The following is a 17,220-nucleotide window of genomic DNA, read 5'->3' as shown; positions in this document are numbered from 1 at the left end:
GAAAATGCAGCATTCCTATGCATGATGTTGTTCTGTGCTTTGAAATTTATCACACGAAAAAAATTATTAAATACTGATCATCATATACACTTCTGTTACATTAGGATTAGAGACAAGTTCTGTTTAGAAATAACTCCAAGAACAGTTTTTATATTTTATTTTCACATTGAAAACCAGTCCGATTTACTTCAGCCTCAAAGAGTGTGTTTATGTAAAGTTAAATTAATACTAGCAGTAAGCGGCCCTTTTTTTCCTAAACAGGAAAGGGGTTAATAAAAAATCAGAAAAGACTGTGATTAGCCAATTTGGGGGTCATGTGATCACCCTGAGCCAATCACTGGCCAGGATGATGGAGTACTCCAATGCGCTAGCCTCAGTCACATGCTTCTTGCTGTGGCCAGTTTGGGAAGGAAGGCTGATCCAGTTGTAGTCTTTGAGACTGAATTCTCCACAGGAATGAGGCTTCTGTAATCAGAGGAAGACACAAGATTGGCTGATATCAGAGACACTCGAGCTTGACACAGCAGGCAGGCCTGGTACGACCTGACCCTAAAGGGGTTGGTGTATTTGCGGGGCTGTTGGTGGTCCAGGAGGAGTCCAGCCAATGATAGCCAAAGGCAGACACATTCCTGATTCTCACGAATTCCAGCAGCAGGCAGAAGTCAGACAGGAGGAGGTCTCCAGGAAGAGAGCATTCACTGTTTGGAAATAGCAATAAACATAACAATGACATAAAAGTGCTCACTGTTGCCTAGATGTCATCTATCCCCTTGCCCTCAACCAGTCCGGTCTATTGCCACCTTTTATTTTTCTGGTGTGTTAAACAAGAAGCCTCTTTGTATTCTCTCCCACTCAAAGCAGACTCTGCTGGAGATTTGATGTGAGAGACCGAGAAGGGGTTACTTTGCACATCTCACAGAAACAACTAAAAATATCCTTTAAGGCTGCACTGTTTAATAAGGCAGCCACTAGTCACATACAGCTATTAAATTAATTTAAATGAATTCTAATTAAAAATTGAGTTCCTCAGTCTCACTAGCTACATGGGACTCACTAGGGACTATACATGGCTGATGGCCACTGTATTGGACAGTGCAGATGTAGAATATGTATATTGCCACAGAACATTCCACTGGGCAGTCCCGCTTTAGGTGTTTCTGACACTCCCATCTTTTCTCAGTCTTGGTATCTGGGGGCTCTCCCACCAGGACCTCCCTCACAATGTGCCTACACTCCTTGGCTGTCCTTTTCCCTTGCCTTGATTTTTACTTCCACAACCTTCCTCTTTCTTCTAACAGAGAAACAACTTCCTACTTAATCCCAGACTTCCAAATGCATCATGGGACTCACAATCCATTCTCCATACCAGGCAGGGAGAGTTTTAGATAAAAACATGGAAATCTGTGTATGTGTTACACGTATATAGAACTTTATATTTTGTGTAATCTAAGATTTTCTGTACAATCTTTTAAAATTTTGTGTCGTAGAGAGGGCGGGGTTTTGTGCCCAATGTACAAATTGGAACTGGATTCACACTAGCTCCATCTCTTCATACAGGAGATATTTCTTGGGTGGTGTTGTATGCCAGACATGTATGGTTAGTGTGGGGTAGGGTCCAGACTCAGTGCGAACCCAGGGGATGAGAGTAAAGGGAGGATTCTAAGTCTAGGAATGTTAATGGACCCGGGCCTCCCCAGGTGCAGGCTGTGAGGCTGATTGCAGAAGGCAAAGCCCCCAGAATCCCTCAGCCTGAGAAAGGAGCCACCTACGAAGGCATTCAGAAGAAGGAAACAGCCAAGGTGAGTGCCAGGGCTCTGCCTACTCTGAGGGCTACCCGAGCACAGGCTGGAGTACAGAGGGCATCCTGGGGTTCAGGCCGGGCAACCAGGTTTTAATTGTTTAAGGCTAGAAGACAGGGCTGCCCAAGCAGGGACACCATGAACAAAGCTGTAGATGGCGGGAGGCATGAGGCACCAGGACAGGTAGGGATGAGGGTCCATTTCGAGTTCTTCCCTGTTTCTCTTCAGGAAGAATGGGCAGGCAGATCTCTAAGGAAAAGATCTCTCTCTCTCTGGCTCACTCTCTCTCTCTCTCTGTGAGTGTGTGTGTGTGTGTGTGTGTGTGTGTGTGTAAAATATCAGTGGTAGTTCCAGAAGTCTCTAAGATGAGGAACAACAGATAATTCAGTTCCTTAAAGCTGTCACAAGCTGGAGAGTCTGGTGGTCTCTGGGCTGTATCTCTGCTCATGGCTTCTGGGGTGCTATATGGGGATCTGTGCGAATCCTGTAAGCTGGGAAAAGCTGTTGACAGGGCACTATGAGATGGGCCTGCACTTTGTGCTTGGGGCTCTGTGTAAAGTCTTGGCTATCTTAACAATAGAACATTGTCTTCCCCAAACCATCAGTTTATATTTATTCAATCCGTGAAAAACTGAGAGTCAGAAGGCTCCCAGAGCGTGGGTACCAGAGAGAGACCCCACCCAGCTCCAGGACTTGAACCAGTGTTTGAGATAAAGCTGGACTTCCCAGCTTCCTCCCCCGAGCTTCACCCACTATTGGGGTCATCAGGGCCAGAGGGGAGAGTAGAAGTGTTACCCAGATGATCAGAGTGTCGAGATAGACTGACTGAACAGATATGTGCTACCCTACAGATCAACTGGGAGCAGCCAGCAGAGGCGATTCATAACTGGATCCGTGGGAACGACAAGGTGCCAGGCGCTTGGACAGAGGCTTGTGGGCAGGTGCGTTTATGCATGGCTGGGATTGGGCTGGATGTACTGGTGTGCCCCACTGACTATAAAACTCAAAATATGTTTGAACTGATTGGAAAATAGCCACTGCCCTTACCCCTAGCCCCACCCAAGTGCCCCCAGCTACTTCAGCCCCTCCCCCAGGACCATGAGACCTACCTATCGTCTGGTAGCTAAAAGGTAAAGGGACAGGACAGCTCAGGGCCTCCAGGCCCTGCAGCAACTCTGGAGTTGAACTGTATTGGTTGTAAAATATTTTAACTCTCACCCCTGGGCTCGAAGAGACCCCAATTCAGCTCTGTCTTGGCCCTGATGAGTAGGGGCAGCATGCTCAGCCAGGGGCTGGGCAGTAGGCAACCCAGATGCTGAAAACAGGGAGCTCTGAGGCTCACAGGTTCTCTTGAGGTATCAGGGGCTGACAAGACCTGAGCAGGGACTTAGGTGCCCCACAAAGGGTTGTCTTGTCCTCCACAAACCCCTGACCACTGACCAACGGCCCAAACTGTGTCTAGGAGTCCTTCTGCTGCGCTTGCAACCACAAGAGCCTTTGCAAATTGACCCGTGATTGCATTCATCCTCAGGGCAGGTGTCTTCACTCTGTGGTACCTTCAGCAGATTTTCTCTTAATGTCTGTCCACCTGAAGTCTGAGACCATGGGCCAATACAAGGGATCTTAGGGGCACACAGGGCTTGAGGGCTCCCAAAGCCTTCAAGCCTCCTCCAGGAGGCAGAGTCCTTAGAGCTGTGACTCTCATGTCACACTGTCCCTGGCCCCTACCTCATCTTCCTAGCCCTGCTCAGCCCTGCCTAGGCTGCCAGCAGAGGGGGCCTCTTCTCATCCACTGCCTTCTGGTTTTCCTGTCCTGTTTCCAAACAGAAGCTGACATTTTTCAACTCAACGTTGAACACTGCAGGCCTGGTGCCTGAGGGAGAAGCTTTGCCGATCCCGGGAGCCCATCGGCCCGGAGTAGTCACAAAAGGGGGACTGATCCTCTTCGGGAACGATGACAGAATGGTAATGATGCTGCTGTGGGTTACATGTTCATACAGTAGGCTCAAGGCTACACACACTCCTGACCAAGGGTTCTGGCCCCGTGGTTAGACCCCTGGCTGCTCTGGAGAGAACAGGAAAAAATAAAATGGCAGGCTCCAGGAGTCTATGCCCTCAACCACTGGGTCTGCCCGTTTCCCTGTTCCAGGAAGGCTAGCCTCTTGCTCTTCCTGACCAGGTGCCCCACCCAGAGCTGAGTGTCCTGTGGAGGTGTCAGAACCAGGAAGAAGCCCTCTCTAGGAAGCCCAGAACTTGGGGCCTCGTATTAGTCCTGCAGAGTGGCCAAGCACCACTGGGTGTGGTCATTGAACCTCTGGGACTCAGTTTTCTTCTCTTTTAAGAACTCTTGGAGCCATGCCAGATACATAGCACAGGGTTTGTTGAAATTTCTAAAGTGCTTGGAGTCCCCTGCCTGTCCTCTGATTCATATTAGCAGACTCTGTAACTCAGAACAACAGCTAATATTTATAGAGCACTTTCTGTGTGCCAGGAAGTTTTAAAACAATTTATATGTATTAAATTTAATTCTCCCAACAACCCTATAAGATATGTATTAATATTATACTCATTTTTCAGAGGAGAAAACCGAAGCATAGAAATTTAAATAACTCATTCAAGGTCACCCAAGCTCATTTGTGGAAGTTCTGGGTTTCAAACCCTAAAATTCTGTCTCTGAGGCTCACCAGTTGTCCATAGCACTCCACCATTAATACTTACTCTGTGCAGTCGTTGAGCAGATCTAGGCCTTAAGATACCAAGAGTAGAGAAGAAGGAAGACAGGCAGGGCATGTCCAGGGCAAGCACATTAGGAAATTTCAACAAACCCTATGGATGTTGAACCCTTGGCTGCATCAGTGTTTAGACGCCAGATATTATGTGGCATGGCTTTGCTTGGGACTGTTGTGAGCTCACTCTGGGTGCCCACTTTTCCATGCTCTGCCTTCAGAGGCCCCAAGGCTATCGTAAATGTCTGTGATTTATGGTGATTGGGTGTTTTAGATATTTATGATTGATAAAAGCAATTGGAAGACCAGATCTGTCTTGGGTCAGATTCCCTAAGAGAAGCTCCTGAGATGGTAGATCTTGTGCACATGATTTATAGAGGGAGCACTCTGGAAATTCACATACCACTCAGAAGCAGGCTAGGACAGAGGACAATGCTAAGTGAAGATAAGGGTTCTGGAGCAGTCCAACCTCCATCCGATCCCAGGGTAGGCTCTGCAGTGTGACTTGCATCTGCTGATTATATCCTGGCATCCTTATATCACTCAGTCTTCAGTTTCTGCTCCCCCAGAGTAGGGAGGAGGGCAATGAGGCATAGCCCCTGGGTCTCTCTGTACACAGCCATGCTTATCTGGCAACATCGGGGGTGGGGGTGCAGAATTAGGCCACTAAGAGCTCACCCTTGCAGCAGCTGGAGGATGGAGGCTCCAGCTGGGAAGGGACCTGGTGGGGAGCACTGACTGCATCCTCTGTGATATCCACAGGGACAGCAAAGCAAAAGAGGCAGCCTTGGTGGACACCCTTGGCTGACGCATTTCTTGGGAACTCCCAGCTGAGTCAGGCTGGATTTTAGCCCACAGAAAACTCTAGGACATCTTCAAAAGGCATCAGTGTGGGGGTCAGGCAGGGAACCTGGCTCCAGTTCTGTTAGGGCATGTATAGAATATGCCATTCTTATAGACCTCTTATCAAATAGACTTGTTCTCCTCTATCTATAAATACATCTGCTCCTCTTCCCATCCCTGGCCCTGAGAGGCGTGTCTATGACCTTCACCAGATGTTCCCATCGGGTTTCCAGAATGGGGCTACTGGGTAATTAGTTGTTTTCTCAATTGGTTTTCAAAATAGTGCTTGAGTTATTTTGTCTAATGAGTGAGTAACAGTTTTATAGAAATAATAAAGTCATTACACTTAAAAAGAAAGCGAGAGCATGGTGGGGTGAGTGATAGGAAAAAGTAAGCATGAGCTCAGCAGCCTCCCCAGCCTTAACTCCTCTCCTCATCATTCATCTGAAACTCCCTGTGCCTTTCTTATGATGAGAGTTGGAGATGAAGTACAGTGCTCTCTGTGGAATTGCTCTCCTCCCTGCCATAAGGGCAAACATAGGCACTGTAAAATCCTTCCTTGTGCAGCTGCTGGTAAAGAACATCCAGCTGGAAGATGGCAAGATGATCCCAGCCTCGAAGTTCTTCAGGGGAGAAGACAACGACGCCCTAGAGCTGACAGAGGCAGAGCTGGTCACCAGGGAGGCTGTGCGGGTAAGAGACCACTTCAAGGCTACTGTCTGGTTGAACAGGTCTTGCATTGCACATGTTTTTGTGAATCACACTCACTGGAGTCAGGCTGTGCACATTTTCTGTTGATGTATGTGCTGGCCTTAGCCAGGCATAGTGTTGTTTCTATCCTGTCTTGAGGCTTTATATGTTCCCTTGCTCCTTCTCCCTCTACCACTGGGACCCTTCTCCCTCTACCACTGGGACCCTGGGATTTGGCCAGCTGGGTTTGACTCTCCTAGGGATTCATTGTCAACAATGGACTAATGAAACAGAAGCCCCCGGAATAGCTGAGTCAGGTGCCAAGCCCATGATCTCGTTATAGAACATGTGCACTTCCAGACAGGCTCCCAAAGAAGGAGCACCTTACAATATGACCAGCGCAAGTGTCATAATCGGGCAGACCCAGACTCCAATCCAGTTCCCGCTTCATGATGCTTCATGGGCAGTGTTTCCTTCTCTCAGACTCAGTCTCTTCCACCTGAGTCCCGTATGTGGTCACTTCCCAAAATTCTTCCTGGCCTCCCTGCTTCCCCCATCACCCTCTCCCTGAAAGGCATGGTAATAATGATACTTAGTCTTATTGAATGGATGATGTCGAGTGGATTGTCAGCCATTCAATCATTCAATCATATATTCAACTATTATTTAAGAAATACTAATTGAGCTCCTACCAAAAGTTGGATGCTAAGCCAGACACTAGAAATGTGATGCTAAGCACTGTTCCTGCTATCGTGAAGTATCCCTTCTCATGGAGAGGAAAGCCAATGAACAACTAAGCAAATTAACAGAATAGTTTTAGACAGGGAGAAGTGCTGTGAGCGAAATAACAAGTTGATAGGAACGAGGTCGCTGGAGGCTGGGGGATAACTTTAGAAGGAATAATCAGGGAAGGCTTCCCTGTGTGGGAGGAGGGGAAGGCTTGAGTGGAGACCTGACTGGAGAGAGAATATCTGGGGAAAGACCTATGAGGGAGAAGGAACAGCAAATGTGAGGCCCTAAGAGGGGAGGAGTCCAGGGAGGAAGGTCATGATGGAAAGAAGAGGGCCAGGCCACGTTGGTAACTGTGGATGTTGATGACAAGGGCAGATGGCAGAACTCAATAAGAGAGGGACACGAGGAGCTTGCACTGCTCCAGAGGGCACCAAGAACTTCCTTAGTTGGAAGCTGAACTTTTTGAATGTCTGTTTAAAAAAAAAAAGAAAGCCTATTCATTCACAAAATATTCTTGGAGCAATTTCTCTGGGGCCAGCCCTATGCCTGCCCTGGGGTTATAGGGGCAGCTGGACTAACTGGCCTTCTGGAACTTATAATAGAGTGGCACGTGGGGAGGGGTGAGGTCATGTGTTTGTAGAGCTAGACCTGAGTCAAAAGCTGCTGTAACTGTGTCCTTCATCTGTGAAATGGAAAGAATAAACCTTACCTCCATGGGTGTTGTAAGTGGTGGATGAGAGACTGCATATGAAAAGCATCGATTTAGTAGCATCTGTTAGGAATTCAATAAATGCTGGCAATGAGCCTGTCCTCAAAAGAAGCAGATACTTCTAGAGTTCGTATGTATGCCAAGTTCTAAACACTTCAGAAACAATGGTGTATTTAATTACTATAACAACTCCATGAAGTAGGTGCTTTTATTATCTTCATTTCCTAGCTGAGGAACATGGGCTGAGATGGAGTCATGACTAATGAGGGCAGTGCTGGGGCTGGCGTCCTCACCTCCACTGCTACCTATATGGCCTCTTGGTCATTAGCATTGTTATCATTAAGACTGTTGATCACAGCAAGGCTGGGTCTTTTTGGGATGCATGGTCTGGAGGTAAATGGGATAGAGGTGAGATGGCCGGGGAGGAAAGGCCAGTGTGCGGTGGTTGTAGTCCATCAGTATTGGTAGAGAGGGTCCAGTCTGGTGGCTATAGCAGGGTCAACCCATGTTCCCCATTCAGCAGAACCCACCAAGCACCCACCATGGGCTGGGGCAGGTCATGTGCAACCAGCCCAGGCTTACATTCTCCCGAGCCGAGGCTGTGTAGAGTATTGCAGGTGTCACAAACACCATGTTTACTGAGCAACTTCTGTACTCCAAGAGCCTGCCTCACACAAGGAATCTTCCCACAGCTGTTAGCCCCTTGCACAGATGAGGAAACAGAGGCATCGATAGGGTATCTGCATCTCTATGGCTTGTCAGAGATTAAGCTGGGATCTAAAGAGAATGTGTAGCACTGCCTCTCAGAAGTTCCACACACATTGAATGCACTGCCTCTCAGAAGTTCCACACACATCGAATAAGGGCTGGTGCATCTTTCAGGCATCGTACGGTGGCATGCCCACACACCAGCAGGTGACCGGTGACTCCAGGCCACATGAGTCTGAAAAGGGTAACCCCTGCCAGAAAAGCAGTCAGTGAAGGTTTCAGGGAAGAGGTGACACAGAAATTACCCCTTAAGGATGCCCAGGATTTAAATATGAGCTCGGGGTTCAGGGAAGAGTGTTGCCTGTGGGCAGAGGTGTGGAAGGCAGGCAGCAATCGTGTGGGAGTAGAGAGTAGTTCACTATGTCTGTTGATGATCACATTGAGGATGGAAAGGGTAGATCCATGACACCTTTCTAAGAAAAAAAGAGGGGTCCAGATAAAGGTTGGGCTAGACGTCATGGGAGGCTGGTCATAGTTGGGCCTGCCAACTCCACATTCAGCAACAGGATGTGGCCTGGAGCCTGAGGCCCTTCCCAGCTCCTGTCCTGACAGGTCTGGCTGGGAGCTTGTCCAGAGAACAGTCGTTCCATTTTGACTACCAGACAGCCTTCTTAGGAGACTGGGTGGGTGCTGCCCACTCAGTTGCACTGCCCTTTCCATGCTCACCCACTAGGCCATCTGGCAGGCACCATTGCCCTCCACAGGTCTGGAGACAGAAGATACAGAACCATCTAGCCACTCAGTAAGGACAAGACCCAGGCCTCCTGAGCCTCACCTGTGTGCTTTGTTTTCACCCACAGAACTAACCCCCCATTTTGCTCTTCTTTTCACATTGCAACACCCACATATCAGTGTCACACTGGGGATATTCAAACCTAGACAATAACACCAAGGTGAGGCCAGGAGTGAGGGAGGCTCAGAAGGAGCTGGGCCTTGCTTTCCCAGCCCCAAGCCACACCTTCAGCTCCTGCATGTTCATCTTCCTGCCACCCCTGGACTGCCATAGGGACCCCAGGGAAGCTGGGGGTTGAGATGAGGTGGATGTGAGGACAGCGACCAAGTGTCCCTGGGCTGTGGCATCTTCTCCTTCCCAGGAGTTGGTCACTCTAGGACCTTCAGGCTCCTAAAAGCAGCTATACCTCGGAGTAGACCAAGAGCCCAGCCTGATACCAGGCTGTCTATCCACATGTCAGGGGCCGCTCTCATTTGGATGACAGCTGCTCCCAGCTCCCCTATTTTTCAGAATGCCTGGAAGCGAATTCTCCCCAATGTCCTGGAGGTGGAAGACTCCACTGATTTCTTCAAGTCAGGGGCCGCATCAGTGGACGTTGTGAGGTAAGGCCAGGAGTGTATGGGTCCCATCACAGGTGTCTGAGGCTGTTTCACACATCATACCAAAACTGAATGGCAGGAAATCACCACCATTCGTTATGCTCATGGATTATGCAGGTCAGGGATCCAGAAAGGGTTCTCAAGTGCAGGAGTGGCTATAGGTCAGAGGACTGGCGGGAGCTGGGACAGCTGGGTAGGGATCTAATACTACTAGCTGGCTTCTCACTGCTATGGCTGATGCCTGGGCCAAGAAGGCTGGCAGCTGCTTTGCTGGCAGTGCTGACCAGGCACCTGCATACAGAGGCTTGGGGACTTGGACTTTTCTCTGTAGCAGCTCACAATGCTGAGTGAGAATGCCAGCAAACAAGGCAAGTGTGGTAACGCCTTTCATCACTCAGCCTAGAAGGTCTCATCACATTGCTGCCACTGACTTGATTGGACTCAACAGTCACGAGCCTATCCAGATTCAAGGGCAGGGGTGGCGGAGCTGAGACCCACCCCTCAGCTAATGTATGGCTCTATTTTAAAACTGCCACAAGTCCCAACACTCCCAGTGAAAGCCAAGGTGTGTGGGGTGAAAGGTAACAGGAAGGTTAGGCCTGAGCAGATGAATCTAACCTTACAAGTGGCCCCATCAGGCATGTATTGGGGAGTAAAGGAATCATGATTGTAATATTTTGAGAATTGATGTATAACTATATGCAGTGAAATGCACAGATCTTAAGAGGACTGCTTGGTAAGCTTTGATTTAACTTGTGTAACTCACACAAGTTGTATCATATATAATATATAGATTATGTTATATATGTCATATGTAATACAGGTTATATCTTAATCAAGATAGACACCAGCATCACCCCAGGAGTTTCTCTCCTGCCCCTTTCTAGTCAGTGACCCCATGCCCCATGGACAATCTGTCATCATAGACTAGTTTACCTGTTCTTCAACTTCATATGAATTGTTCTGCTTGCCATTTAACAGTGCATAAAGGAAAGGATGTGGAATGTATTAGAACATCTTATAAGCAATAGTAATAATTCGATCTGGTTTAAGCAAAAAAGCCCCCCCAAAATTAAAGTCCAGCGTCCACCATAGCTTTCTTTAGGCATAGTTGACTGCTCCAGAGGCTCAAATTATGTCATTAACATTGTCACCATCTGTTGCTTCATTCTGGGGTAGGATTTCTCCTCATAATGACAAGTTTGCTGCACAGTAGCTCTGGTCTAAATTTTTGTCTTTTTAACATTCTCATTGAAAGGGGAGTGCTTCACCAGCAGTTTTCACATAAGTCCTTGACTTGTATTTTACTGGCTCTGGTGGCATCATGAACCAGTCAATGGCCAGGGGAGGCATGCTCTGAATGGCCCAGGCTTGGACATGTGCCCACCTCTGGAGCCAAGGGCAGAGTCAACTATATTCAACCTACATTTCTGGAAAGAGAGAGAAGGTTGTTCCTTAGTGAAATGTCAATATTGTTCCCAGAAGCAGGGAAAGTGGGTGCTGGGAAGGCAGAAACAAAGGTGTCTGCCACATGTGGGGAGATTTCTTGTACTTCACCTCGGCTCACTTAAGTGTGTGCAGTCAGCTGCCAGGCCAGCTGGGGGCTGGCTGGTCTAGGTTAGCCCCTTCAGTGAGACCGCCCAAGCTTGTTCTTGTGTTGGTGGCAGGGTCCTAGAAGGGAGAGCAGAATGAACACATCGTATCCACTGCATCCTATTGGCCAGAGCAAGGCACATGGCCAGTCCAGCTTCAGGTCATGGGGAAATGGACTTCATTTCCTAATGGCAGTCACATCCCAAGGGTAGGATGACAGAAGGAGTGGAGCATTGTGGCCCATTTTACAAAACATACAAAAGGACTGAATTGGGCTTCTGTGCTTAGAAATCTGTGGGTCTGTTATATCTCTATCCGACTTATTTGTGTGGTCAGTATAAAGTGTATGATAAAAACTTTGTTAAAAAATAATGCTAAGTAAAAGAACTTTAGACATCTGGGAGAATGATGTTCTGAGACCAAGCCAGACCTGCCTAGAGTTTCTGAGCTGAGGTTGGTGGAGAATGCAGAGAAAACTGATTCGTTTTTTGTTTTGTAAATTGTTAAGAGCATATATCCTTTTATTTTTATTATGGTAAAAAACATATAATGTGATCATTACATTGCAGTCTTATTAACCATAAGCACAATGGTGCAGAGCAGATCTCTAAAACTTTTTCATCTTTCATGACTGAAATTTATACCCACTGAACAGCAACTTCCCATTTCCCCTTTCCCCCCAGCTCCTGGCAACCACCATTCTACTTTCTGCTTCAATTAGTTTGATTACTTTTGATGTCTCATATAAGTGGAATCATGCAGTATTTGTCCTTCTGCGACTGGCTGATTTCACTTAGTATAATGTCCTCCAGGTTTACCATGGTGTAGTATATGACTAGATTTTCTTATTTTTTAAAGTTGAATAATATTCCATTGTATGTATATGCCATGTTTTCTTTATCCATTTATTTGTTGGTAGACATTTAGGTTATTTCTACCCTTTGGCTATAGTGAACAATGAACAAGGGAGTGCAGATATCTCTTTGAGGTCCTGATTCCAATTCTTTCGGATAAGTACCCAGAAATTAGATTGCTGGATCATATGTAGTTCTCTGTTTAATGTTTTGAGCAACCTCCATACTGTTTTCTGTAGTGGCTGCACCATGTTATGTTCCCACCAACAGTACACAAGGGTTCCGATTTGCTCACCTCATTGAAAGTGCTTGTTTTTTTTCTGTTTTTGTTTGTTAGTTTTGTTTTGTTTGATAATGGCCATCCTAACAAATGTGAGGGAATATCTCATTGCTGGTTTGACTTGCATTTCCCTGATGATGCTGAACATCTTTTCATATACCTGTTGTCCATTTGTATGTCTTCTTTAGGGAAATATCTATTCAAGTCTTTTGCCCATTTTTAAATTGGGTTATTTGTAGATTTCTGCTGCTAAGTTGTGGGAGTTCCTTATGTTTTGGATAACATGGTTTGCAAATATCTTCTCCCATCCTGTAAGCTGCCTTCTCACCCCGCTGATTATTTTCTTTGCAGCGCAGCACTTGTCTATTTTGGCTTTTGTTGCCTGTGATTTTGGTATCATATCCAAGAAATCATTGCCAAGACCAATGTGACGAAGCTTTTCCTCTGTGTTTTCTTCTAGGTTTACAATTTCTGGTATTACATTTAAGTCTTTAATTCATCTTGAATTGATGTTTGTCTGACAAAGGTGTAATGGCTACTGTAACAACAAGGTATCTTCAGACAGAAAGACGAAGGCGGCAACTCCATATATATATAATGTATTATAATGTATTATAGGGTAATTTACTTATGGGAAGATTGGGCCAGAGTGGACAGACAGCCCAGCAGTTTTGTGCAAATTATTCTCCATTATCAGACTCCTGTTAGTATAACTTGTGTACTAATGATTAACAAGACAAAGGGACAAAGAATGCAGTAGCACCAGGGGCCACTACTGATACTATTACCAGTTTGATATTTATTTCAGTTGCCATGCCATTCTGGCTATAACTAACAAAAATATTTATGGCTACATTTTAAGGAACACAGATAATCATCAACTAGCAAGCTTTGAGATGCTTACTAAGGACAGTGAGGTTGGTCAAAGGTCACAGCATGACAAGACACAAAGATGGAGATAGTTTTGTTCATACCTCCATCTATGCAATGTTCATATGTGGTTTAAATAAAGGTCCAATTTCAGTCTTTTGCTCATGGATATTTAGTTTCCAACACAATTTATTGAAGAGATAATCTTTCTCTCACTATATATTCTTGGCACTTTCTTGAAGATTAGTTGGGTTTATTTCTGAGATCTCTATTCTGTTGTTTCATATGTCTGTCTTTATGCCAACACCATACTGCTTTGATTACTACAGCTTTGTAATATGTTTTGAAATCAGGAAGTATGAGGCCTCCAGCTTTGTTATTTTCAAGACTGGTTTGGCTAACAGGGGCCTTGGTGGTTTTATATTAATTTAGAACTGCTTTTTTCTATTTCTGTAAAAACGAGGTTGGGCTTTTGTTAAAAATTACACTGAATCTGTGGATTGCTTTGGGTAATATGACCATTTTAACAATATTAACTCTTCAAATCCATGAACATAGTATGTCTTCTTTAATTTCTTTTAGCAATATTTTATACTTTTTGGTGTACAGGTCTCTTACCTCTTTGGTTAAGTTTATTACCAAATATTTTATTCTTTCCAATGCTATCATAAATGAGATTCTTCCCTCATTTCTGTTTTTGGATTGCACATTTTTAGTGTACAGAAATGCAACTGATTTTCGTATGTTGATTTTGTTTCCTGCAGCTTTACTGAATTTGTTTGCTAATTCTAACAGTATTTCAGTGGAATTTTTAGGGTTTTCTACATATAAGATCACGATCATGTCATCTATGAACAGAGCTCATTTTACTTCTTCCTTTCCAGTTTAGATGCCCTTTATTTCTTTTTCTTAGCTAATTACTTGGGGTAGGACTTTCAGTACTATGCTGAGTAGAAGTGGCTAGGGTGGGCAACCTTGTCTTTTTCCTGATTGTAGAGGAAAAGCTTTAAGTCTTTCACCATTATGATGTTAGCTGTGGGCTTGCCATATATAGCCTTTATAATGTTAACATAACTTTCTTCTATTTCTAATTTGTTGAGTGTTTTTATTATGAAAGGTGTTGAATCTTGCCTAAAGCTTTTTCTGCATCTATTGAGATGATTATGTGATTTTTATAATTAATTCTATTAATATGGTGTATCATTTATTGATTTGCATATATTAAACCATCCTTGCATACAGAGATGACTCCTACTTGGCCGCAGTACATGATCCTTGTAATGTGCTTTTGAATTTTGTTTGCGAGTATTTTTTTGATAAATTTTGTATCTATATTCATCAGGGATATTGGTCTATAGTTTTCTTATTTGGCTTAGGTTTTAGGGTAATGCTAGTCTCATAAAATGAGTTTGGGGTGTATTTCCTCATTTTCAATTTTTGGAAGAGTGTGAGAAGAATTGGCATTAATTCTTTTTAAAATGTTTGGTTGAATTCACCAGGAAAACTCTCTGGTCCTGGTTTTTAATTTGTTGGGAAATTTTTGAATACTGATTCTGCCTCTTTACTGATAATTGGTTTGTTCAGATTTCCTATTTCTCAATGAGTCATTGTATATTTCTAGCAATTTGTCTATTTCATCTAGGTTATCATATTTGTTGTCATGTAATTCATCATAGTATTTACTTATGATCCTTTTCATTTCTGTAAAATTGGTATAATCTCTCCTCTTTCATTTATAATTGTAACAAGTTTTCTGTTTTTGTTTTTGTTTTTCTTGGTTAGTCAGCTAAAGGTTTGTCAGTTTTGTTAATATTTTCATGAAACCAAATTTTGGTTTCACAGATTTTCTCTATTATTTTGGAATTCACTACTTCATTTATCATTTTAATTTTTATTAAAATATAGTTGGCATACAATATTATATTAGTTTCAGGTGCACAACATAGTGATTTGACATTTATGTACCTTGCATGTGATCACCACACTAAATCTAGTAACCGTCACTGTGCAAAATTATTACAATATTATTGACTATATTCCCCAAGCTATATACTACATCGCCATGGCTTATTTATTTTACAGCTAGAATTTTGTACCTCTTAATCACCCTCACCTTTTTTTCACCCATCCTCCCATCCCTCTTCCCTCTGGGAACCTTCGGTTTGTTCTGTTTCTATGAGTCCATTTTTGTTTTGTTTGTTCATTCGTCTTGTTCTCATCCCCACCCCGCCCCGCCCCAGAGTCCACATGTAAGTGGAAGTACACATCATTTGTCTTTCTCTGTCTGACTTATTCACTTTTTGGTCCATCTGTGTTGTCACAAATGTCAAGATTTCATTCTTTTTTATTGCTAAGCAATATTCCATTAGATATATACACCAAATTTTCTTTATTCATTTATTGATGGACACTTAAGTTGCTTCCATATCTTGGCTATTGTAAATAATGCTGCTATGAACATAGGAGTACATATATCTTTTTGAGTTAGTGTTTTTGTTTTCTTTGGATAAATACCAAGAAGTGGTAGTTCTATTTTTAATTTTTTGAGGGATTTTTATACTGTTTTCTACAGTGGCTGAATCAATTTACAATCCCCCCAACAGTGCACGAGTTTCTTTTTCTCTACATCCTCACCAACATTTCTTATTTGTTGACTTTATATATATATAAGTCATTGTGTCAGGTGTGAGGTGGAATTTCATTGCAGTTTTGAGTTGCATTTCCCTGATGATTAGTGATGCTGAACATCTTTTCATATATCTGTTAGCTATCTGTATGTCTTCTTTTGAAAAATGTTTCTTCATGTCTTCTGCCCATTTTTTAACCAGATTGGTTTTTCTAATTTTTTGATGTTGAGTTTTATAATTTTCTTATATTTTTGGATATTAACCCCTTATCAGTATATCATTTTAGAATATCTTCTCCCATTCAGTTGTCTTTTTTGTTGTTGTTGATGGTTTTCTTCACTGTGGAGAAGTTTTTTAGTTTGATGTAGTCCCATTTGTTTATTTTTTCCCTTTGCTCAAAGAGACTTATCCAAAAAGATATTGCTAAAACCTAAGTCAAAGGGTTTACTACCTCATGTTTTCTCCTAGGAGTTTTATGGTTTCAGGTCTGACATTTATGCTTTACTCCATTTTGAGGGTTTTTTGTTGTTGTTGTTTGCTTGTTTGTTTGTTTGTTTGTTTGTATATGGTGTAAGAGAGTGGTCTAGCTTCATTCTTTCACATATGGCTATCTAGTTTTCCCAACACCAGTTATTGAAGAGACTGTCATTTCTCCACTGTATATTCTTTCCTCCTTTGATTAATTGACCATATAAGAGAGGATTTATTTCTGGACTCTCTTTTCTGTTCCATTGATCTATGTGTATGTCTTTGTGACAGTACCATACATACTGTTTTGATTATTATAGTTTGAAATCAATGAGTGTGATACCTTCAACTTTGTTCTTTTTTCTGAAGATTGCTTTGGCTATTTGAGGTCATTTGTAGTTTCATATAAATTTTAGGATTATTTGTTTCTAGTTCTGAGAAGAATACCATTGACATTTTGATAGAGATTACATTGAATTTATAGATTTCTTTTTAATGATATTAATCTTTCCAACCCATGAGCACAATCTGTGCTTTCATTTATTGGTGTCCTCTTCAATTTCTTTCTTCAGTGTCTTGTAGTTTTCAGAGTACAGGCCTTTCACCTGCTTGGTTAAATTTATTCCTAGATATTTTATTCTTTTTGATGCAATTGTAAATATTATTGTTTTGTTAATTTTTCCTCTGATCATTTGTTATTAGTGTATGGAAACACAATGGATTTCTGTATATGAATTTTGTATCTTGCAACTTTACTGAATTCAGTTATCAGTTCTAATAGTTTTTTTGGTGGAGTCTTTAGGGTTTTCTATATACAGTATTATGTCATCTGCAAATAGTGACAATTTTACTTCTTCCTTTCCAATTTAGATGCTTGCTCTTTCTTTCTTTCTTTCTTTCTTTCTTTCTTTCTTTCTTTCTTTCTTTCT

At 43.3% G+C, this 17,220-nt stretch overlaps 1 protein-coding gene across 2 annotated transcripts in view; it reads left to right on the top strand.

The window, feature by feature from the left end:
- ALDH1L1 (aldehyde dehydrogenase 1 family member L1) overlaps window positions 1-17,220 on the top strand; it is a 72,175-nt gene that overhangs the window by 17,728 nt on the left and 37,227 nt on the right. For both annotated transcript variants that reach the window (XM_039843585.1, XM_039843586.1), the window contains exons 5-9: window positions 1,698-1,799; window positions 2,651-2,740; window positions 3,627-3,764; window positions 5,936-6,061; window positions 9,511-9,602. In XM_039843585.1, the coding sequence (XP_039699519.1) occupies window positions 1,698-1,799; window positions 2,651-2,740; window positions 3,627-3,764; window positions 5,936-6,061; window positions 9,511-9,602 (548 nt within the window). The remainder of the gene's footprint in view (window positions 1-1,697; window positions 1,800-2,650; window positions 2,741-3,626; window positions 3,765-5,935; window positions 6,062-9,510; window positions 9,603-17,220) is intronic.

The sequence above is a fragment of the Pteropus medius genome, unplaced genomic scaffold, assembly GCF_902729225.1.
Source record: "Pteropus medius unplaced genomic scaffold, Ma_sr-lr_union100, whole genome shotgun sequence".
NCBI classification, from domain to species: domain Eukaryota; kingdom Metazoa; phylum Chordata; class Mammalia; order Chiroptera; family Pteropodidae; genus Pteropus; species Pteropus medius.
Note: the sequence above shows the minus strand (reverse complement) of the source record. Positions and strands in the feature narration are given on the sequence as shown.